At 43.2% G+C, this 23,016-nt stretch overlaps 1 protein-coding gene across 2 annotated transcripts in view; it reads left to right on the forward strand.

Moving 5' to 3' along the window:
• FAF1 (Fas associated factor 1) overlaps positions 1 to 10,513 on the forward strand; it is a 163,034-nt gene extending 152,521 nt beyond the window's left edge. For both annotated transcript variants that reach the window (XM_062003980.1, XM_062003981.1), the window contains exon 19: positions 7,381 to 10,513. In XM_062003980.1, the coding sequence (XP_061859964.1) occupies positions 7,381 to 7,464 (84 nt within the window). In that variant the 3' untranslated portion in view covers positions 7,465 to 10,513. The remainder of the gene's footprint in view (positions 1 to 7,380) is intronic.
• The last annotated feature ends 12,503 nt before the right edge of the window (positions 10,514 to 23,016 follow it).

The raw sequence follows: 23,016 nt of genomic DNA on the forward strand, positions 1-23,016 counted from the left end.
ATGCCTTAGTTAAGCCACAGAGCTTTGCTGTTGCATTTGACATTATCCAGCATAAACTGGGCCCGAGAGATTGTATATTTCTTTCCTCAGAATACAGGCTTAATGTCAATTTATTGAGCCTTTTTCCCTTCATAGGAAGAAAGTGTAATGATAAAATACCAATCAAGAGCCTTTGTAATAGTATGATACTAAGAAGGCTGTGTCTGGTTACCAGAAAATTTAATGATCTCCTGCTGTTTTGGTAATTGCATAAGTAATACATCAGACTAAATCACCAAAGCGGTCTTAGGCGTGCTTTGTAGTCTCTTTACCTATCTACCAATCACCATGTTATACTGTAGATATCATTGTGGTATCTGAACATCTTAATCCTTTGAACTGGTGGTAAAAATCCTTTTGGATTGTTTTTCCACACAGTTATAATTAAGTGCACATGAATCCAACCCTGGGTCGTTCTCTCGTGACTGACTGTATTCACATCCATTCTCCTTTGGGATATATGCAAAGCAAAGTTCTTGCAGTTCATTTGGAGCTCTAAATGTATTTATATGTTTTCAGACTTCCAGAAGATGTGACTGTTTGCTTCCTTTCAGCTCTTCATCAGTATCCACAGTGACAGCTATAGCATTTCTTGGGACTTGATCTTTCCTCGCTGTAGCTACCACATTTGAAAATAATTGAATACATGAATAATTGTTAATTCAATACAAGCACACTGGCAGCAGTGCCCACAAGTAAGAGGCTGGTTTACTCCTTGGCACAGCAGAAAGGTGGCTTAACATACAAATGCTCTCATCTGCAAATGGCAGCACTTAAACCTTTTCTCTACTCAGCAAGAAAAATGAAAGTAAATAGTGCAGAAGGAGGGGTTGATGGAGCTCTTGTGCCCACGGGTCCTTTGTCAAGAAAAGACCCCTTCCAGGGTATTCTGTCTGCGTCTTTTTTTTAAGAAACCACACAAAGAATTTCTATGTAGATCAAAGATTTCAAATGAGGAAGAAGGAAGGAAGGAAGGAAAAAAAAGCAGAAAATCTGAGAGGAGCTTTAGAGCACCTTCCTCTTCTCTCGAAATCTGGAGTCCTCCATTCCCAGAGGAGTTGGCCCTGTGGAGACCACTATCATCTTCTTCAGTGCTGCAGATAACTCCTCTACTGCCACTGACTTCAACTTCTTGCTCTCAGAGTGTAAGGCAACTTGTGTAATACTTTAATGTCACCAATACCACAGCAACAGAAGTCATATTATTGAAAGTGACTCTAATTAATTGAAATTCACTTGTGTTTCATAGAATCACAGAGTGGTAGAGGTTGGAAGGGACCTTTAGAGATCATCTAGTCCAACCCACTTGCAGAAGCAGAGTCACCTAGATCAGGTCACTTAGGAACATGTCCAGACAGGTCTTGAAGACCTCCAAGGAGTTTTCACTTCTCCTGCCAAAATGAAGAAGTGTATTTGTTGTTTTGTCATTGCAAATGAGCTGTTTGAAAGGCTAGAGGAAGTAGTGATCAGTGAGATTAATTCTTAAAAATAAACACAAACCAGACATTTCATCATATTAGCAACTGGATGTATTTTGGCCATATTTTGGGGAAGTGCTGATCATTAACCAAGTTTCTGATCACTAAACCAAGTTTCAGAGCTACCCGTGTGGAACTACTATGCACAACATTTCTTAATGTCTTTTTATTGGAAAGTAGATAAGCTATAGTTATGTATTTCTTGCACTGTCTTTTTAAAAAGTCATGGGATTTGGACAAAACTCTGGTGTTTTTAAAAACATAATTAACATGTGGACTTTGATTTAGTTTTGATGCAAGAATGAATAATATTTGTGGGGTTTTAAGCTTTAGTCTAGGGGTTATTTTTTTTGCCAAGCTAAAAAAATGGAATTTTCATGTAGGATCATGAATTCGTAATGTTGAACTTTTAAAAAGCACCAGATAGTCCTGGCCTCACTATACAAATACAGCAACACTGGGTTTGGGCTTACCCTTATTATTTACACTGCCCTGCCCGTTACGCTGAGTATTTTTAAAACCAGAGGGAGGACATAGTTGCTGTCTTAATTCACTGTCTAAAAACTCCAGTAATGCAAGTCAGGATTATATGCCTTCACTGATTGGAGTCTGTGCAGCAAATTCTTTTGTGATATAAATTATGTGAAGTCAAGTAAGTTTACACTGTGTAAAGACTGGCAGCATCTTGGGTATCTCAGGCAGCTGTACGGCTCTGCCAAGGAAGAGCAGAAAGGATACTCAAAGCAGAGCATCTACCACCACCATTTTCAGATTTACCAACATCTGTTACTTTGCCTAGTAAATGTACTTTTTAAATGTGCTTAATCTAAAATACTATTTTGAGAAGGTCTCTTCAGAGAAATGAGGTAGTGAGAGTGTGACGTATCTGGATTAAAGCTTGTACTTAGAACGAGGCTAGAAGTCTTTTACTATGACATATTTTTCCTCATTTGTGATGGCTTTCTTCAATTCAGATGTAAATTATTGCCAAGTTTATTCAGCTAAACCAGATCTAATTGCATATATTTCTGTAAAGTAACCCTGCTTTTGTTTGTGGCTCAAGTTGAGCATATTATCTGTGTAACCCATAGATATTTCAATAGGTAGAAAGGAGTCACTGTATTTGTTTGTGTGTCATTCTGAAAATATAGTTTTTTAAACAGACCTGGTACTTTACCAGGTGTGCCTTTAAGTAATTTCTATTGCATTTATACTTTAGGAGGATTAGGAAAGAGAGTAAAAGAACTCTTTGTCCGTTAGATTCATTAAATGTATTCATGCGTGTGTAAGTGGTATAGAGGCTGTGCTACTCAGGAATCAGATCCTTGTCCTAGGGTGTAGAGAAAGGTGAAGGGTGTGATATTTACTGCTTGTGTAAGTGTCATAATAATTGTGTGTTCAATTCTTTATTTTTAAATGACCTTCCTGGGCATTAAGCCATTTTTTTTTGTATTTATCTTTTCGCCACAGAGTTAGGGAGGGTAAGGAACCACACCTTTGAAATGGTAAAAGTACAGCTGTTCAGGATGTGAATGTGTGATACAACAGATAGGTCAGCAAAGGTGAAGACAGAAATAATACAAAACTTATTCTAGAAGGAAGAAGATTTTGCTATAAAAGCGTATTAAAATGCTGTTTAAGCTAGCAGTAATTTTCTTTGCTGGGTTACTAAAATAACAAGGAATTTATTCAAAATAAGGTCTAGGTAGCTACTACATTCTTAGAAGAGAAATGTAAGAGTTAACATTACTATCTTTTGGTTTAGTGCAGTTTTGAATCATTCAAAGTGCCTCAGAAGTACTTCAAACCAACTAGCTAGTGCTTAGCTGAAATAATTACCACATAATTCATTTAAACAAATGCCTATTGAAATAATACATTTCCTGTGCACCACACCAACACTGGCTCTGTGATGAGGCTTGTCAAAAGATGATGTCTTAGCTCCAGCACATCAAAGTGTAAGGTGCTGTAAAACTCTATCCACAGTTGGAAGAAAAGTATAGATTTACCTTTAAACCTATTTCAGTGAAGCTGAAACTTTTGCAGCTCAATGTCAAGATCTCACACTGATGGAAGTAAGGTCCTGTTACCACCCTCTGGTTGCATTGCTGAAAAAGTGAGAGTGCTGAAAAAGAGAGTGTTACAGTTGGCATAGAAAGTCATCTGCTTGAAGGTGAAAACTCTCAGGGCACTCTGTGCTTTGAGTCAGCCCTGAATGCACACGTATTATCCCCCAGAACTCCATGAGCTTGAGTAATTAGTAATTTCACTGTCACTGTGTTGCTCTCTCATAGCATCTGAATGTTGTGCCCTTCTTCTGCCACTGTCCTCACTGTATACACTTGGGACAGCTTAGCCTCTTTTTTAAGAGGTTTTAGTTTACATTTCATTATAAAATACTTCTCCACAAAACATGTTGTAAAAACCCATTTTCTTCATCAACTGTTGATGTGTGAGTGGACTCTGAGAGTGTGAACACACGACAGGTATAAAGTCAGTTATGGTACGAGTTGAAAAAACAGAGAAGCACTATGCCTTTAGCATTTGTTTAGGCCTTTAATAAATGCTGAATACTTAACATGGAGAATTTTGCAACCTTAATCAGAGTATTGTTTTCCCCAGATGATGAGTACCTGTGTAAACTCATTGAGTTCAACAGGACCAAATAAGATTCAGTGTGTAAACACACACTGAAATAATTTCTTGCCTTAATTGCTAACAACATAGAAGACATCTTTAAAGAAAAAAATATAGGGGTTTGGGACAGTGTAACTGATGTAATGTGCAGAGCTGTTCTGAAAAGAGCACCATGCAATGACATCAGAGCAAAGGATTGTCAGCACTGGACTCCAGAATGTATCCTGTTGATAATGAATATATCCTAATAAATAATGAAATTTAAATATGAAGGTGTTTTCTGCTTTGCATTCTGAAATGATCCACGTAAATTTAAGTGGTTAAAATTCATTAGAATGCTACATTAGACACACCTTTCCAGGCTACAGCTCTTCCAGGGTCCTTTGATCTCTATTAAGAGGTCATCCTTCAGTTTCTAATTTTGATTTTAAAGTACTGTAAGTTACAAAGCATCTTAGGTCTTATATGTCATATATTTACAAGAGAAGCCACTTCTTTTGGTAGGAGGTGTGTTCACTAATAAAGCTTCTATTCTTTGTAGTAAACAACACATTTACAAACCACAAATAACAAAGTAGAAGCTGCAGAAGGGTTATGGTGTGATAATTAAGTACAATGGCGACCCATATGAACAGAAAATGCCAAGGAGCTAAAACAAAGCAACAACAGCTTTGTTTGTTGACAGATGTAGGAGCCATATTGTTAGTTAATTGGGTAATGGTGTAAACATTTGCAAACTCTGCAGTCCCTCAGTGAATTAAGCAGCACACTGAAATTATGGTGAAAAGCTGCACAGTCTTTTCTTTGCAAGTAATCCACAGTGCTTTAGCTAACCTGCTAACTATGAAGGCACTGAGGAAGGGACATCATGCTTATTATTGTTTAAGGTACTTGAAGTTTGCAAACCTTTAGCGTTTTGACTGGGATAAATAACTTGAATTCCACTGAAGTGAGTAATAGGTTTCCATAGGGTTACAGGCTGGAAGATTGTGTTCATTGCCTAGGCTTGCCTTTCAGATTTGGGGTCATTTTTTTCCCCAAATGTAGAAGAGACTTGTTCTGCCTTTCCTAGTTTTTTCTTTAAAAAAAAATAGAAAAGCCTAATTAGATACTGACTTGAACTGAAAGGAAGGAAAATTGCTTCGCTCAGGTGAGCTGCAGAGACCCCCATTTGCCTCACTTTCTGCAGGGATATGTGATATGGACTGTAGCAGAATACCAAAACATTTTAAAAATGCAACAAGATACTTAATTAGCATACTTCTGTAATCACAAACTTAAATGCACTACTTTGGCTGTTTTTTACATAAGGGGTTTGCTTTCTAAGATAATAACCTTTCAATAATTTAAGCAGCGTCTATGCAGGAATGCATAATTGGACTGTGGGTAATAGGAATCTAAAATTGAGTGGGCTTTTTATAAATTATTTTCCTCTTCAGACATTTAGCAATAGCTCAGGGAGTTTAAGAAAACACATTCCTGCTTTGGGAATCAAAATAATGCATCTGATTAGTGTCTTTTAATTCTGTTAGTAAACTCTATTGCAGAGAGATGAAAATACACTGATTTCAATTGATTTAGGAAGCAATAAGCTTTTAATGTTTGTTTAAATAATATTTTTTCTGTAATTGTCTAATAGAAATACAAATATATTTTAATTTTGTCTAATTTAGGGGGGGAGGAGAAAGAAGAGCAATACTGTTTTTATTAATTGGTACCAGAATTATGAAGTTTTGCTTTTAAGAAAAAATACATTAGCACTTCTTATCCGTTCCTAGTATTTGGTGTGCTTCATGTTCCATGTATTCAAAAACTGATTTTAGGAAGCAGTGGCATGTTAAGGTCATAGATAAATTTAACTTTGATTAGATGGTTTTTGGTAGGCATTTGTATTTATATCTATGGCTTAAGACTAATAACCTATTATTCAGAAGCGGACTTCTGATAACTGCTATGCTCACACACAAAATGAACTAAAACAGAATTACCAGGGAAAATAAGTCTAAAAATGGAAGTGAAGTATTTCAGAAAGTGGTTAGAGGAAATGAAATAATGTTCATCTTCCTATAAGAAATCTTACAGTAGCCTTTGAAGGGTGTCACGGGGTTTGCTGGCATTTAAACTTGAATGTCTGAAGGGCACCAGGATGCTCATCATCATTATTTGATCTATTTAAATAATTATGTAATGATAACACATTTTATTTTCATAGAAGAAATCTGGCCTATAGGCAGCAGTCTAGCTTCTAAATAGAATCCTCAATGCAAAAGTTTCTTGCTGACTTGAAACTGAGAATTGCTTATGTGCCTTAAGTGAAACTCACTAATGGGATAGTGGGGATGCTGAGCAGCTGTCAGGGTTTGGTGCTCAGGTCCAAACGCTGAAGCATTTTGGCACTAATGGTGCAGATAGTACCTGTATAACTCTTTTCAAATTACATGGCATTTAACTCTCACTGGAATTCTCCAGTGTGCCCACCTGCACAAGCAATTGCCTAAATACCTTTACAAATCCAACGAGGAGTCAGGATTCCAGGGAACAAGCCTGTAACACAAATGTGCACACGTGTCTACATAAATGATACATAGACACATAGTACTTATAATGCACATCTATATATACACACACTGCATAATAAGTGTACTACACTTTAGTAGTTTGGCAAGCTGCAGTTTCATCACACAATTAGCTGATTTAGCATCTCATAATGAAAGGAAGAGGGCTCTGCCTCCTCCCTCCTACTTACTGCTTAGTGCTTTTGCTGCTTACCTTGCACTGGACTTGGTGTTGACTGGACTTGTATTTACCAGTAAAACTCACTAACATGACAGAAAAATAACCAAATGGACAGTTTTCTCACAGCCTCGATTCATCAAGGTGACTGATAAGCATCAAGGTGAGTGAAAGTTAAGTGCTTCGCTGTGTGACTTGGAGCAAGAAAGGGATTGGGGAAAATAAAGACAGAATAAGTTTCCCTTTCAAGTGGAAAGATTGTGTTAGATTGTCTGTTGCTTGCACCATCCGTTTACTTGAAATTTTAGGATGCTTGTCTGAGACTACAATTTTCTTTTTCATCTTAACTCATATGTTCTAATGATCCTTCAAAAACATCTTAACCTTGACAAAAACATATATTCCTGTATGGGTTTATGGTAGAAAACCAGACCTAGATAAAGAATTAAAATCAAGTCAACTTACACATATCTTCTTGTTCTTATATTTACAGGTGACCCAGCTGGATCCAAATAAGTCTTTACTGGAGGTAAAACTGTATCCTCAAGAAACCCTTTTCCTAGAGGCTAAAGAGTAGATCAAACAAGATTGTAGGACTAATCATCCTTTGAGAAGCCAGAGGCACAGCATCGAAAGGAAGACTTCTATCAATGCCACCTTCTACTATCATCCAACTCAATTCAGTGTCACATCTTTGCCTCTTGCAAGAATCCTGAAAAACTGAAAAAAAACCCCATAGCTACTTAGTCTCACATACATGAGTATATGTTTCCAACCTCATTTAAATGAGCAGAGGATAAAATTCTGCTATGAACACTGAACGTTATTACTCTGTTGCTCACTTATCATCCAGCTTTTGTTATAATTAATGCACTGTTAAAATGTGAGTGATTGTTAAGTAGAATTTTTACTTCCTCAAATGCCCCTTTTTCACCAAGAAATCTTGGACATTTCTGCCTGTACTTTTGACACTAGAATGCTGTATATTTGATATCTCGCTGAGCCAGTGCTCTCATATATATGCATTTTATTTCTGTATTTGAATTTCTACTTTGTCAACTAATTTAAAAAGGCAGAAAAAAAATTAACGGGACATTCTCAGCCATGGAAATTTAACAGTATTATAGTAGAAAGCATATAATTTTTGTTAGTACTTTCTGACTCCTTTGATAAGATGTAAGGTTTTGTTTGAAGAATATAGTTTGACATATATGCAAGATATTTATTTACTGGTTCTGCTTTGGGTCTCGGTTCTGATTCAGTTTAGGAAGTATTTTCCATTACATTGCAGTGTGTGAAACTGCTTATTGCATGATGTGAATATTTAAATGACATTAGAAATGGCCAGTACCAGAAACCTGGTATCTTGCCAACACTTCAGGAATCAGCTGATATTGAATATCAGCTGTGAAAAGCCTTTCAAATACCAGATACAAAAGTTCTTTATTTCTCATTGTGAAAGAAAGGGCAGTTTCCATTTTAGCAGTTCTCTGTCATTGGGGCACTTGTTTGTATCCTGTTACTCTGCTATTTTAAAGCACCTTGTTTGTTTCGTCAAACAATGAGTATCTTACGAGGTGGTGCAATAAGAAATCTGCCTTATTATTGCACACTTTGGACATTTTAACAATAGGTTACAGATCCCATCTCAAATTAAAGAAATCCAACTTCTCTTGTCTGAAATGTATGCACCAGCTACCTGCTATCTGATGTGGAAAAATCCTCAGCTATAGAATGGACATACTGAGTCCAGGACCATAACGTACACTTGATGCCAGACCTGATCAAAACTGGTTTGGTTATTTTTTTCTCTCTTTCTTTTGTTTAAATATCTGGGCTTACAGGATAGTGCACAATTGCACTACAAAATCATCACCTGCTAGTTTACCTTTTGTTGTTTGAAAGCCTGGCACATTGCTTTCCACACATTTGTATGTAATTTGTGGCGTTTATCTTAGCAAAATGAGCTCTCATTTGAAAATTTTATACTAAGCAGAAACCAGTTGCACACATCTTTTAGTCGTTTTTCTTTGGAAGGATGGTGATACAAAACTTAGTGTATGCCTATGACTAGGGTGTTAGTGAAGCTGATAAAATGTTACCTTTACCAAAAATGCAAATTTCTGAGCGGGGAAAGCCTTATTCTACCTTTTGTAACTCTGTAATTAGTGAGTGCTACATCAGACACTTTTAGAAGTGGAGTATCTATGACAAACAAAAGGTCTGGAAGTGTAAGCAAATTCTGATAATTTGCAGTTCAAAAATAAAAGATTTCATGGCCAATAGAAAGTTAAATGTATGTGTAATGGAAAGCTGAATGCAGACACTTCATTCTCAACTTTTGTTTTCTTACCAAAACAAAAAATCACTATGTATAAGTCAGAAACTTGCAAATTGAGGTGACTGTTTCTACGAGCAATCACAGTAGCACATACAGCAGGATTTTAAAGTGATGCATATCTTTTGGGTTTTTTGAGACTAGCTCTTCCTTCTGTTGAGGAAAGGAGTTGCTGAAATACAGCTGCACAAAGCAAAGCGACCTTTCAGCCAGCTTGTTTATATTAATCTGTTCTGTTCAACTTTTGTTTGATCTCATCAGGCTGTTTTCTCTCACTTGACTTTATTTCTGTATTTTGACTATATATTCTTTACTTTGATACTAGTTTCATAAAGCTATTAAATGTGGCTTGAATATTTGTTGAACTTGTTGAAGCCAGTGCTCCCATGGTTTCTTTGGCCTTGAGTTTTTTTAAACTCTTTCCCCCCCACCCCCCCTTATTTTGTTCCTATTGCAAAGTACACTGTCATTGTCAACATGTTCTAGTGAGAATTAACTGAAAGTGTTCAAAGTGGTGGCATTCCTGCCTTCTGATATAAAGATATCAAGATCAGTATACAGGGATCATTCTGCCACCACATAAGCAATTGTATCACTCTTTAAATAAAACATTTCTGATTTTGGTCCTTAAATACTTTGGGCTTAATTTCAAGCAGCCACCTTTCCAAATTACACTTCCAATGCAAACCAATTCCTGTGTAGAAACATTAATATTCTATGCCATCATTTTCTGCTCTCCTAAACCACGGCATTCACTTCCTATGCTCTACTGGCATGGTTAATCCTCTAGCCAGTCTACAGGCTGATTTTGTAATGCAGTATTACCCTCAAACTGTAACACCGTTGCTACAGAGTGTATCCCCAATTCTCCCTTTTTATCTTCAGATTCTTCACGACAGTGGATTATCGTTAATGTGATCAATGCATTAGCTCTGAGTCTTAAGGAATTACTGTTAATGGAATCCTGTGCGAGGTGTCAGCGTTGGGAGCGGTGCGGTGGCAGTTGGGCACGCTCTGGCTTTTGAAGCAACATCCTGCCTCTTGCCATCAGCGTTTGAAATCCTTACTGGAGAATGTGCACAACACAAGTGCTTGCTCTGTATTCCCTGCATATGCATTCTTCAATTTAGTGAGTGTGCTGAGGGTGTTCCTCATGGAGCTGTGTTGGGGGATTTGTTTATTCTTTTTAATGTAGCAGAAAAAAAAAAGACTTTGGCTTTCTTAAACTGTACCTACTCAGTGACATAAGAAACTTCAAATAAATTTTCAATGACAGTAATATTTCTACTAAAAGGTTATATGATTTCACTCTTCTGGATGTGGGGGAAAACAAAACCACTGTGACCCAGATTCACAGGAGGACTGAAGCACTTCCAGGCTCCCTGAACAATGTGCAGGACGATTTGGGTGCCTTAAAATGGGCTCCACAACAAACAAACAAACAAATACATAAGCAGAGCTCCAAACTAAGAAAAGCAGAAAACTCACCTGTGAAGAGTTACTGCCAGGCAGAACCAGAAGCTGCTTAGATGGACAATAGGAAATGTTAAAGCTGGAGATGCCTTGTGCTGGCAGTTTGTCCCTGGAGCTCAGGATTCCCGCTCTCTGCTAGCCCAGGGCATATTGCTCAGCTCAGGGGCTGCAGCACTGAGACCATATGTCAAGGTAAGCACCAAGTCCTTTCTTTTAACATTTGGCAAAGCACAGGATACATTTTAATTTCAAAATGGTGATGAGCACCTTCTCCTGAGTTTCTCCTGCAATTTTCAGTGAATTTTACTTTACACAGCAGTGTTCCCATATTGTGATTCATATGGGCCTAAGGAGAGACAAGCCCCTGTGTCAGACATTTCAGAAGAATACAGCATCACCTTAGTACAGGCTACTTTTAGTGTGTGTACTCTGCTCACAAAGCCGTTTGACTGCTCAAGTACCGAATTCTTTAAGCTGGTTGAGAGGGCAAATGCATGCAGGAGTGTTGGTCTGCAGGCTGGCAGAGGGGATGCTTGCCTGGGATGAGCTATCCAGCCCTTTCCAGTGACTGTTCCTTGCAGTCACTGTCTCTTTTCAGAAAGATTATACAGGAGGAGAGAATGAATGTTGTTTCTACACTCTAAATAAGTCTTCTTATTCTACTTGTCAAAAAAAGAAGGCAGTACCAGTAGCCTTAATTACCTTTTTTTCCTAGACAAAACGTGAAAGAAAGCAGAAATTACTATATATTGTACAGATTGTGACCCATTGTTCACCGTCTAAAACCATTTGCTCACAGGTGTCAGAGCTGGAGGAATACTGAATTTAGCACTCAACCTCTCAGAATCCAGGCAGTTTTGTACCCAACCTGGTATCAATCTGCCCTGTTGCAGAAGGTCCACCTCTGTCTCCATCTCACAGTGGGACCTGATGAGCTGATCTAGTGAAAAACCAACCATTTTTTCCTGGAGTAGGTTTCTGAGTGACTCAACTTGCTGCATGGCTGCATGTACAGCAGCATGGACAAAAAGCAGGAGAAGGTGGGGCAGATGGGGTGATGTTGAAGGGGAGAGGAGGGCAGGGCTGCTCCTCTGACAACTGTACTAATCGACGGATTATATTGACCATGGACCTCGAAATATTTTTTGCATGCCTTGTTACCTTTACATTTTGCATTTGTTTTTTCATCTCAGTTGTAAGTATTATAAAGGTTTGCTGTCTGAAGTTTCCATAAGTTTTGTGAGAATTAGTATCCCAGAACTCGAGAAATAGGAAACCAAACAGGAGGTACCTTGAGTGTGGGCAGTAAGGGCAAGGCTCACTCTAGATCTAACTCTCACTAGTCTTCTACAGAGCTGAGAGCAGCCCCAGTACCCTCACTGCAGGAAAAAAGTATCAATGGGATTTAAGGTCTCATTAGACACTAGAGAGGCTTAGTCGAGGCTTTCTCTGTCAATTCTTTCCTGTCAAACACAGAGTAAAGTCATACTGCAGCCAGTTGCTGGTTATAGGAGTAGGCTTCATGAGCTCCAATGCTCACAAAACTACTGGCTAACACTACCCTTATTTCCTACTTAGTACCAATGAGCTTCATTTACTGTTTTCCCAACTCTGTGTTGTGCCATCCCTCAGCAGTTCATTACTATTCACCATCAAGCCAGTCATCTTGAATGAGTTTGTGGTGTCTGGTAGTAGCATTCCCTCACTACTGAGACCTTTTTCTAGATGGTATGGGAGTACCTTGAATAACACACTTCCCACACAGATCCCTGGGGACACTGCTGGTGTCCTTTCTCAGCGGAAAAACTGTTGCTGACTGCTTCCAGCTATCATTCTCTCACTAGTGCTCTCTTTTTTCCTCGAGAAAAGATGTTTCCACTGTAGTAAACATCACAACAAATGACCAGCTTAGTTTTAGTGCAATTGCCCTACTTTCACTAAGTAGTCCTTTTACATAGGGAAAAAATATTGGTCCAATTTTTCTGTCAGGCTTCCTGTTTCTGGCATTTTTAATGACCTTTGGTAGTTGTTCCTCCAGGTCTACCTGTTGTTCATTTTGGGTTTTGTGTCTTTCACAAGTTAATTTCCACAGTCGTATTCTTTACTATTCTCTTCCATTTGAGTCTGTCCTTCATCTGCAACCTTCAATGTGCTGGCTTGCGTGGCTGAACTCCTGATGGGCCTTCTGGAGTCTTTTTAAGTAAGACATATACGTGCTCTGAGGATCTAAGACAGTCTCTTCAAATACTTCTAATTACTATATGAGTCTTTTACCTGTAACTTAATTTCTCTTTATTATCTTCCTTTTTATGCAGTTTTCTTAAAGATAAATGCTTCTCAGATTATATTTTTTAGTAAAATAGTGAATCCATTTTTATCTCAAAATGTGTTTTCTATAATTTTCTTTGCCTCTATGCTTTATTTAACCTGTTGTCACAGTCCCCATTAGCATGAGTTATTGTCATTCATAGGTATTTTTTAGCATCCTATTCATGATCTTGCCGTTTCTGAGTTTACTGCTATACTACATTGTCGCCATTTGAAACCTCCCATTTTGTTTCATCCATTTGAGACTTTTTAAACTTATTCTAGTGTGTGAGCAGAAACATTTTTCATTTTGTCTAGCTTTATTTGTCTGCTTTATATCCCTTGATTAATTAGGACTTTTGTTGTGGAAGGACAAGCAACCAAATGTGGGAACTGAGAAGCGTTTTGGTGGTTTTTTTCTTTCATGACAATTCCAAACTCACACCTACAAATGAATTTGGTATTTTACTTTGTGGATCTACTTTTTTAAAATCTAGGGCTTTTATTTTAGAACACAAGTATAACCTGCAAATTGCAGAGGACACCCAATTGCTGACAAATGCTTCTACTTTTTCAAGGTTTAGAGGAAGATGAATGGGACATTGTGTGACTATCACAGTATCTTCTAATATAGGAGAAAAAAAATCCATAACAAACAAAACTGAAGTTTCCCAGATCTCAGTTCCTGGTGAAGTTTGTTCAATCCATTCTCACTGGTTTCTTAGTCTTCCCCAATCATGTGAAAAGTAGTTTTACGCACATGTATTAAAAGCCTTAAATTACTCTCAGCTGTCTTAAGATATATGAAACATTCCTTTTGGTTTATGAGCAATTTCAAGGCAAATGGGCAGTTTATTCCTTTGTTGATTATGTTTTGGCAGCTACAACAGTCTTTCATTATTCCCCATGTTTCAGGTGTTATCCAGTGTACTTTTTCCTTTGCTTACTATCATGTTGACCTTCTTGTCATCACACAATCACTGTGCATGAGCTGTATTTCTTATCAATCAAAACATGCCAGATTCAAGAGAATAGATGTTCCAACCAGTTAACCCTTTGAGGATTCTTAATTTTGCTTGACAAACACCCTCCTAGTGTTGTTAGCATTTGTCCAACTGCCATTATAATCTGCTTCTGAAGTCAAACCTGTTCCTTGTGAAATTATCAGTTTCCCCAAATCAAAGTGGTGATCCAATAACTTTCGTTTTTTTGCAAAACAAAAATGCTGTTAACAGCAGAAAATAATTAAGCCAAGTTAGATTTCACACCTCTGGATTCCACAACCTCGTGGCTGCTTGATGCCCACTTTAAGATTCACTGAGTCAAATTAAAAAATACAGTGAGATGTACTCAGCTGCTCCACGGCCTGACTGATGGCACTGCAGGCAAGTCCTGTTCTCTCTGCTGTAAGAGGCAGTAGTATGAAGAGTCACTGTGTTGCCTTTATGCCATCCTGTAGTAAAATAATTTTCCATAAGCAGACAGAATCCTTAGGAGACCAATTAAACTAATTTCATGGCAGTTTTGCACTACTGGGTTGGTGAAAAAGGGCTGGTCACAGCAGGGTAAGAATCAACCTCATAAATGAAGAGCAGCCCAAGCAGAGTAGAATGAAATGGAGTAGCACAGACGAAATTATACTGTCAAAAAAAGACCTGATAAATTGTTGTTTCAGAAATATTAACTTAGATCTGATCTTTGATTTAAGCTTCTAATGGATTCTTTGTCCCCCAAAATGGTTATTCTCGTTAATTTAAAAACAATATTTTAAATTAACATGTTTTAATAATTACTTGCTTATGAGAATCTTGTAACAAGGAATTTCTCTTCCAAAAGAAAGTGGAATTGGTTGCCCTCAAAATCGGTGTGATGTGGATTTAAAAAAACTCTTTCAGTCACCGTAATCACAGATATATTTAATGACAGGCAATCCACTTATCTCAAACAGAAAACTGGCTTTTCAGGCTATTTATATGCCCTTACGAAAAATGACTAATAAGTATTAATAAAGTAGGTAAGGTTCATGTGATTTTTTAAGCACAGAATAAGGCTGAATGTGTACTCTGTGTAATATAATGGTACACAGCTTTGCTTAAGCACTGCAGGGAAAAAGTTACCTCCTCACAACTAAAGAGGAGATAAATGATTTTACAGGGGGAAAAGATGTTAGTAATAATGAAAAAAAATAAAGCAGCTATGTTCTAAAAAGACACTATTATCCAGACTTGGAATTACACGAGTAAAAAGATACTTAAATATAGTCCTGCTGTAATATTAGTCTGAAAATGAATGATAAATTCTGCTCATGCTAACTCAAGGGAAATGAGTCCACTGCAGCACCAACCACCAAAAACGATGGAGTCCTCCTCTTGACAGAGGATTTATTGGCAACCAGTTTGTCTTTCATTACTTTGAAGTAATGAAAACCTCAAGAGTTGCAAGGAAAAAAAAGCATGACAGTTCTTCACCCAAAGAAGATAAAAATTGCAAGACTTTAAGTTCAGTCTTTTCCCCACTGTGGTGATAACGTTGTTCCATGTCCCATGAATTCAACCTTTTTGAGTAACCATTAGGCAGTATCATGTCCTTGATGGGAGAGCATAACTTGTACTTGAAAACTAGCCATTCTCTCTCTTCTCATCCCATGGTTTTAACCCGTTTCGAGCGTTACCTTTCTCTCCCTTCTTCAGCTGCAGAATCAGCTGCCATTGCTGTCCTGCTCTCAAGCTCTGCTCTGGTTGCTGGTAGCAGAACTATGCCCATGGCCAGCAATCCCTTTGGCTTGCCCTCACAATTTCAACCTTACCTCTTTCAAAGCCTCACAACTAAGTGTGTGCTTCACGACCGAGCCAGGATTTAATCTCTTCCATGTTTTGGGGACTGATACCCAACATTTAGCTGCTGTAGCGGGAGTTACCTGGAACCACCAGTGCAGCAGCAGCTCAGGGGCAGCGGCCGACGGGCTGCCTCTGAGGGAGCCAAAGGACCCGCTGGCTCGTCTGCCCGGCCAGCCAGAGTCCCGTTCCTCGAGGACAGACCCCCTGCGGGTAAGCGCTGGTGCTGGGCGGCCGCGGAAACGGCCGTTCGGTGTCCCGCGGCCAGAGCCAGCGGCCGCCCCGCCTGCCGTGCCCGCTCCTCCCGGGGGATTCGCCCAGCCCCCTCCCGGCAGCGGCCGGGATCGAGGCAGGCAGCGCCCGGCCCGGCGCCGAGGCAAACCTCGCCTTCGCACCTCGGGGGACCTGGCTGCCCCGTGGAAGCATCGGCGCGAAGGAACAGGACGGGGAGAGAAAACACCTCTCTCCTCGAGCGGCTGCCGCACCCCCGGGGAGCCGCCTGCTCCCCGCAGCTCTCCCTCACCCCTCCCTGGGTGAGGAGAAGCCGTCGACGCAAAAATCCCGGCCGCGAGCTGGAGCCAACGCCGCTGGCACAGGCTGGAGTGAAGCCGCGCACCGAGCCGCCGTCCCACGGGAGCGCCCGGACGGGGCACGCCGCGGCCTCCCCGTCCCTCCCGCACGGCCTCGGCGGGACGTGGCGGGCCGCGCCCGACGAAGAAAGAGTGAAAATCAATAAAGGAAGGATCGAAAAGGGGGGGGAGGAACCTCATCTGGAGCGAGGTCGCTCGTTGCAGTGCCTTTGGCGAGCTTGTGCCCTTGCCCAGGGGAATGGGTGGAGAGGGGCCGCTCAGCCCTGCCAGGAGCGAGGAAGCGCGCACGGGAAAACCGGGCATTGCCAGGAAAAAAACGAAAAGGCAAGAACAAAACACCTGGATCCGCAAGCCCTGGCATTGCCCCAGCGCTGCCCGGTCTCGCAGGGCCGATGGCAAGCGCCGTGGGGACGGGGCCCAGAGGTGCCGCGGTAGATTGCGATAGTCCATCATCAACTTCAGAGCAGCCCGTGTTTGCATAAGGGCCCCATAAAATAGCGTGTGCTACCTGTAGAATGAATACAAGATAATTTTTTTCCCCTTTGGTGCGTGTGGTTTTTGATGATGCTGTTAAAGCGGTTTTCCTCTGCCACCCATCCGCAAACACTCTCAATATGTCCCTTTAACAATATAGGTTGTATCTATCTATCGCATTCCGGCAGGATTGTTAAGTTCCTGAGCTCCTAGGGCAACAAACACGGAGAGAGGGGGAATCCTCCAGCAAATCCGACCAGGGCTGTCATGATCATGAATAAAAATAAAAGGACTTAATCTTCTGTTTTCGGCTAATGAAACAATTCAGCCTCCAAAATATGGAAGCGCTGCGATGTGCATAGCCGGGCTGGGGCAGGGCAAGGGCGGGAGGGGGCTGCCCCCCACTCGGGACGCCTGTCCCGCTGCCACGGGCGGGGGCACTTCCCCGCCGCCCCCGCCCCGAACGGGCCGCCCTGCCCCAGCAGGCAGGAGGGAGCTTCAGGGATTTTAATTACACTCCTTCCCTATGCTCCCTTCATTTTTCTGCACCCTTTGCAGCGAGACACACTTGGAATCAGAGTGGTTGTGACATTTTAGTGGCAGCTTATTGTGCGGAACACTTAAAGTTTAAAAAACAAGCCCCATAGAAGTTGAGGGGCTTAAAGCAGCCCCCTTTGTGGGGCAAGACATAGAGTTTTGATTCTGGACAATGGTGTTTCTCAAATTTCTTCCAAAAACCTGCACCCCATCTGTGATCTCAATGAAATCGCTTTTCTCTCCCCCTTCAATTCATTTGGCAAAGGCGAAGCAGATGCATGGGACGGGGTCTGAATTTTAATTATTAGGTTTTACCTGAAACAAAACAGCAAATCCTTTTTACCATGTGTTTGAAGTTAGGAGACGGGTTGGGGAATATAAAATATAATTAAAAAGCTCTCGGATCGTTAGGGAGCTGACAAGAGCCTTTTTAATGAACCTCTCGGAGCGCCTTATAGTAAATTAGCAGAGCGAAGCTTTCGTGAGTCGTTCTGCTCAGGAAACTGCTGCCTCCTCCTTACCTGCCCGTGTGTGTAAGCGTGAGCGTGCGTTTGCACGCCGCAGGCCCACGGCTGCGGGAGGGGCTGCGGCACACGCGTGTGTCCCTGTACCACGGCAAACGCCGTTGACACGCTGGCTCCCCACGGAGCCTTCGCTGCTCTGCAGCCACCTGCAAGGTGATGGGGAGAGGAGCCGAGAGCAGCCTGTAACGAGCCGCCCCCCCGTTCCGCAGCCGCCCTCCCGGGGCCCGCTCCGCCGTCCCAAACGCTCCGCGCTCCCGGGAACCCCTCCCCACACCCCTCACCATACCCCCCGCCCTCCGCGCATTATCTCAAAGTGCATTTAACCATCAATAAGGTGCGAAGGGAAAATTGTCTGTCACTTTAATCCATGCCCGAGGGGCTGGGAAATAAAAAAGGAGAGGGAAAAGGAGGGAGAGAGAGAGAGGGAGAAAAGGAAAGGTCTTAAAGAGCCTAAAATCCCTACAAGGGCTGTGGGAATGCGGGAGCCAGGCTCTGCAATCCTCGGCTACCACTCAATTAGCAACGAGCTCTCGGTCCGGGGGAGTGCGCGACAACGTTGCACTCGACGGGGAGAGGCGGTCAACCATCTCCGGAGCCGGGATGGGGGGCGCCGGGCTCCCCCCGGTCGGCCCTGGCCGGCGCTGTGCCCGCCCTGCGGCAAAGGGACATTGCTGCCCACCTCCCTCCTCCTCTGGGAATCCGCTCCGTTTGTCTCTCGGGGATGGATGGGAGAAGGGAAGAGCAGCGCGGGGGGAGGACGATGGGGAAGGGAGGGCGTCGGGATACCCCCGCGCCCCGCGCAGAGGGCTGCCCCCCGGCCGGGGGTGCGTGGCTTTCCCCCTTCGCGGGGAGAGGCTGCCGCCCCCCGCCCTCTCCGCTAAAGCGATTAAGATTTCTTTTCCTTCCCTTGGGAAGCCCCAGCCCGAGTCTCAGCCAAACCCGGGCAACATCAGCCAGCATCAGAGGCCCGAGGGACAGAACCTGGATTTTTAATGTTTAGCTCCAGCAGACGGGGTGCGGGGGTGGGATTTTTTTGCTTGTGCGAGCTTTTATCTTTTTTTTTTTTTTTACCTCTTTCTGTGTGTCTGCGTGCGTGTGTGTGGATGGGCGCAAGCTTTGAGAGAAAAGAAATTTTAGAGTAACAACTAAAGGCTTTCTTGTGCAGTTATTTTAAGGGCTTTGTTCGGTGCCTGAAGGGGGATGCGCCCATTTGTTCGGGAGGGGATTCATCACATGCCCCTTTCATGTGAACCAGGGGTTAACAACCTAATGAGCACTTGGTGAAGAGATGAAGCGTGTAAAGAGCCCGATTTTCCCAAATCCTGGGCTGCTGTCTTGGGGATGTGCTACTCTAACCTCTACTGGGCTAATAGTCTCAGCACTTCCAGCGGGGAGGCCCCGGGAGGCAGCCGGGTCCCGCGGCGCTCAGGCAGGGCAGCAGCAGCGAGACAGCCCGGTTCCAATACCCCACCGGGGAGCCGGGGGGGCCCGGCCCCGCCGCTACATATGTTGGGTCAAGTCTCCCCATTGTGAGCGTGTAAAAAGGTGTAAAAACTCAATCATCTGTAGCTTTTTTAAAGGGAGGGCTTACCCTGGATTTGTTGCATAATGGATTGTTAAAAAAGTAGAGGATTGAATTAAAACTGTTCCCTAGTCACTTTTAATTAGACCACTCTATTTAATTAGCAAAGTTGAAACATGCAATTAAAATTAGCTCAGTTTAGCACGTATTAAAGGAAATGGGGGACGCGGCTCTGGCTCATATTAAAGCGAGTCGGAGGAGAAATGGCGGAGAAGTTTGAGTCTAAGTGAAATGACTCCGTAGAGGTAATTCAGAGAGCGACCATCTGTCAGAGGACCCGCCGTCCTCCCCTTAATTATGAACCCACTTCTAATATCTCCGTAACGACCGTCCGCTCAACGCCAGCGCACTGCACTCCGGGGCCGTTGGATAGTGCAAAAAAACTACTTTCAGAGGCTGACATATGCATGGATTTCTGATGTGGTGTTTTCTCGAGGCCCGAGGCCGGGGCCGAGCCTGGCGGGACCCGCGGGGGTCAGGCAGCCCCGGCCCCCGCCGCCCGCCCCGGGAGCGGAGCCGGGCGATGCCGGCCGGGCAGCCCCTGGGCTGCGGGGCGGAGAGGAGCCCACGCAGGAATACCTGGATTTTCCCTGATTTCCTTCCACAAACCTCTCTCCCTCATCTCTTTTTCCTCCCCTACTGGGAGCCGGGAAATCGAGTTAATAATGTTTCAAATACTTGAGAAGTTCGGGCTAACGGGAGCCCCGTCTTCCTTTCCCCACTCGGGGATCTGAAGAGGTTGCCTGGACTGGGAGGAATGTGCCTTTTTCTTGGTGGTGGGGGTGGGGAGGGTAATTTTCATTCTTGTAATATTGGTTTGGGGATAATTACTTTTAATGTCAAAAAGATTTAGTTTAATATCATCTCTATTAGGCTGCTGGGCGGATAATTAAAAGCGAAGATGATAGCAGCAGGGAAACAGATGGCATTTGCTTACTTTGATTCAGTAGGTAAATAATGAAAAAGTCAATGGCAAACCCCCTAGAACAATTGAAACCTTAAAGAGCACTAACATTAGCAGGTACTTACAAACTGTCTTCCGCTAAGAACGAGATGAAAATACACTAATCAAGAACTATATTTCTCTGGGATGCTTCCGGGCGTGCGTGGCTGCCTTCCCCTCCACGGCAGCCAATAGAAAGGCTCTTTTTAATTAAGATTTTACTACTGTAATTGGGAGAAGATGCAGCGGCACCATTGCATGAAGCCCTCTCAAACTTTTGCAAGATATAGGAAGCCCTTAGGTGAATCTGTGGAAGTGAGGAGAGAAATAAACACCAGGAAGATAGTATCTTCTTAAAAAGAAATACTAAACAAAACCCCAAGCCCAACCCCGTCTGGTGTTCTATCGAGCTGACCCAGATGTGAGCCCTGAGTCCCGGGCGCCGACTTGGTGCGTTTCTGGAGGCTGCCAGAGTCAAACACATAGCGGGGATAATTAAGCAGCAACCGGGGCACCACGCAATGAAACGCGGCGTTTCTTTTCACGCCTTTAAAGAAGGAAAGTCGCTTCCCGGGCGTCTGGAGGGCGCGGGCTGCTCAAACGGGCCGGCAGCCGCCTGCGCTCGGCCCGGGCTGGGCTGTCGCCGTGGGGAACTCGCTCGCCCTCGGGCCCTCGAGCTGGCTCAGTCGGCCTGTGCCAAGGCTGGGCTGCTCCTGCGGGGCCCGGAGAGCCCCTGCAGGGGGTAGGAGCGGGGAGGGGAGGGAGCAGGGAGCTGGGTCCACGCCTAGGCTCTTCTCCTGGCTTTGACGGCGGTGGAAGGAGCTCCCAGAGCCAAGCTGGGAGAGAGACGAGTCACGGAGGCTTTAAAATTGCATTTCGCTGGGTCTGGGGGAATGGATTTATCTTTCCTCGTAACCTCGCGGCGGCCCGCTCCTGCCCCCCAGCACAGCCGCCCGTGCAGCGGGGACACGGCTACTCTGCGGGTCCCCAAAACAAACATCCCCCCCCTTCAGGAAAGACACCGGAGCGGGGATGTACATGAAGATTTTATTGTGCCTCGTCAAACAGAAATGAATTGCAAGAGGAGAGAAGGGGGGAAGAAGGAGGGGGACAACAACAGCAAGCCACACACACACCGCCTCCCGTGCACTGTCACACGCACGCAGGGCTGTGGCAGGCCGGGACAAGGCTGGAGAGAGCCTTTACTCCGCGGCAAGCCCTGGCCACGGCTCTGCTGATCCGGGCTAACTCAGAGCAAAGTCGTACTAATGATTGAGTAAAATGTGTGAATTGTGTGCACTGTGTTTCTGGGTTCCCAGTGAACGCTTCCAGGGGAAAATAAAGGGATGGGAGAATTTATTATTATTAAAATATCAAACAAGTGGAAAGTGAGACTCCGGAGCTCTTGTTTTCTAAAGGCACTTTGTAAGAGAACTACATCAACCAAATAGCGGCATCCCATTTGAACGTGCCCCTTCAGCGACTAGAGCTGGAGAAAGAGCGGAGTCTCTCTTAGCCCGGAGGAGTGTGCCCGGAGCGGAGAGGAGGCCTCGGCTCCGGGGTCCGGAGTGACCCGGCGAAGAGCGGCGTTTTCCCGGGAGCAGCGGCGGCTTCGGCCTCGGCCCCCGGTGGCTTCTGGCGCTCTTCTGCGGGGGTGGCCGGGGAGGAGCAGAGCGGAGGAAACCGTGAAACCCTCGTCATATCTCAGGGGAGCTTTTGACAAACGTCCTCAGGACTTGCTGATGCCTGGGGCTGTGTTACATATTCTTGTAATAAACATTTATTTATCGTTATTCTTTTTTTTTTTTTTAAAATAAACTCTATCTCTTTCGATGTTGTATTGATACTGAGCATAATATTTAAAAAGCCATATACAGCTGTTTGGAATAGGGGGCATGTGCGGGTGTCTGTAGTGCTGACTTGGGATAACCATCAGAAGCATTCGCTGGGTGGTTACGTGCAGAGCGCTGGGACATCGTGCCCCAACTCTTCCTATATAGTCACTGGGGGACGTGCTACACGAGCCCGTGGAAGCCCTGTGGAACGCTGCATCCAGTGTAACGCTGGAGATGCTGCACATTACGCGTTCAAACTTCTACACCGCCCTTTGCAATGTTACTAATGGCATGAGGCTCTGAACAGAAATCACGGCATTTCACTGGCTGGTTAATAACCCACTGCTGTTGGTATATTTTTTATTGCTGTTGGGTTTTTAAAATTATTTAGTTTCTTTTTTCCCCCCTTTTTGACTCGTCTGTTTCCAAAATAGATCATTTAAAACCACCATCAACGGAAACTCCTTTAATTTAAAGCAAAGCTGAAAGCAAATGGAAACGAGGAAATGAGCGTAACCCGTGCCCTGTGTTGCTGGTCGTGGCAGGCTGCCTCGGAGGGAAAAGGAGAAGGTATTTGCAGAAAAAAACCCGCACCACAAAACCAAACAAAACTGACAGGAAGAAGGGAGAACGCTTCCTCCATGGCAAGCCAACATAAAGTGAGAATTTAAATGCTTCTCGTTCAGTCTGAT

The sequence above is a fragment of the Colius striatus genome, chromosome 10 (assembly GCF_028858725.1).
Source record: "Colius striatus isolate bColStr4 chromosome 10, bColStr4.1.hap1, whole genome shotgun sequence".
Classification (NCBI taxonomy): domain Eukaryota; kingdom Metazoa; phylum Chordata; class Aves; order Coliiformes; family Coliidae; genus Colius; species Colius striatus.